At 43.9% G+C, this 1,662-nt stretch overlaps 1 protein-coding gene across 1 annotated transcript; it reads left to right on the top strand.

Moving 5' to 3' along the window:
* Positions 1-875: 875 nt before the first annotated feature.
* SARC_15282 (hypothetical protein) lies at positions 876-1,553 on the top strand (the record flags this gene model as incomplete). Its single annotated transcript, XM_014290593.1, has 1 exon — positions 876-1,553. A coding segment is annotated over one exon (446 nt), but the record flags the coding sequence as incomplete, so codon positions are not given.
* Positions 1,554-1,662: the final 109 nt, after the last annotated feature.

Genomic DNA, 1,662 nt, shown 5'->3' on the forward strand with positions numbered 1-1,662 from the left:
ATAAACTTTTTAAAAATACACATTTTTATATTTTTCGTATTTCTATGTATATATACGGTTCTCCTGATCATTCATCGCACAGTGATGCAGTGTTGGTTACGATTCAAACAGGTATATTAATTGCGTAGTGATTAGGATTAATTGACATGTCGGACGATCAGGATACAGAGGCCCCCGTCACTATACACCTGGTATCGTGTGTTTGCGAGAGGAATGGTGAGATTCACAGCTATCCCGCGCGTGATGCTGACAGCTGAGATAGGTAGTTTGTTTCCACTTTACAATAAGGGTACACAGTTCATAGGTGCCAGCTTTGAGATATACGGTTACAAGGCTGTATTCCCTACTCGAGACGATGACAGACTTCGTCTACGCATTCTACTCGAAAGTGATTTAACTGTTTAGCAGTTCTTCCACACTCACAAACTAGAGGTTATCGAGTTCGAAGTGGGCATTATAGAAAGACCTAGAGCTACAAATAAAGAGACAGTTAACCCATTTTTTGTCATGATGGCGAAGGGTTTGCCGGACTACTACCCACCTCCGGCCAAAAAAGATTCTGGCAAAGACAAACTACACAACTTAACTGTCAAGTATCTGAAGTCAATAAAGGCTGGTTTCTACCGCCGCGACTATAGCTCGGATCCTACTCTGAAGAAAATCGGGAGTGTCATCAATTGTATTGATGGCCATGCTAGCAAATTCTGTAGCAGGCACCACGTTCCAAGTTTACCGGAAGCATTAACATTTGAGAAGCAGAATAACGATCACAAACGAAGCTCCTGGACTATACCTTGCACTTGAAGACGTGTCGCTCGAAACACTGGGTGGAGGTACGTGATGATCTCAATTGTCTTCTCAACAGTCCGAATAAGTACATCGAATATTTAGAACATCAGAATCAAAAGCAAACGCACGCAATCACAGCTTGCAGCATATTCGCCCTATGGAGGATGGTGTATCGTTTATCACGAAGAAGAGAGTAAAATCAACGAGGGACAAGTACAAAGGTGTCGAACGTCAACTTAACAAGTCCGCTGATTATAAACCAGTCAGTATTGAGTCTTATGCACCTGTCTCCTCCGCACACCGCCCCTGGTGGTATCAAAACATGGGCTTTGAAAACTATAGCGTTGCATTGTACTCAAAGAACTACGGAAATAACGTTCCTGCACATCACTTTCTATGGAAGCTGCCAGAGAAAGAAGAAGAACGGTCGGAGACAGCTACCAGTGCGGCCATACTAAGATGTTCCAAGGATCTACTGAAATTCAACACGCGTGAGATCATGAGTAATGCCAAGAAACTGGTGCGTGCGTGATTAGGCCGACAACAGAAGTATAACGATGCACTATACCAGACTATGACACGCGATTCTTCCGGCAAGAAACATAACAAGAAACTATATGAGGATATCGTGGCCGCGTATGAGGGAGGAATTGAAGAAAATGCTTTGACAAGGGTATACAGGATGCTAAGAATTCACGCAAGGGACGATTTTCAGATTCCATCGCGTGTGCAAAAGTTCGACTACAATCAAGTATGCGTGTGTGTGTGTGTGCGTGCGTGTGTGTGTGTGTGTGTGTGTGTGTGTGTGTGTGTGTGTGGTGTGTGTGTGTGTGTGTGTGTGTGTGTGTGTGTGTGTGTGTGTGTGTGTGTGTG

Source organism: Sphaeroforma arctica (genome assembly GCF_001186125.1).
Source record: "Sphaeroforma arctica JP610 unplaced genomic scaffold supercont1.5876, whole genome shotgun sequence".
NCBI classification, from domain to species: Eukaryota; class Ichthyosporea; order Ichthyophonida; genus Sphaeroforma; species Sphaeroforma arctica.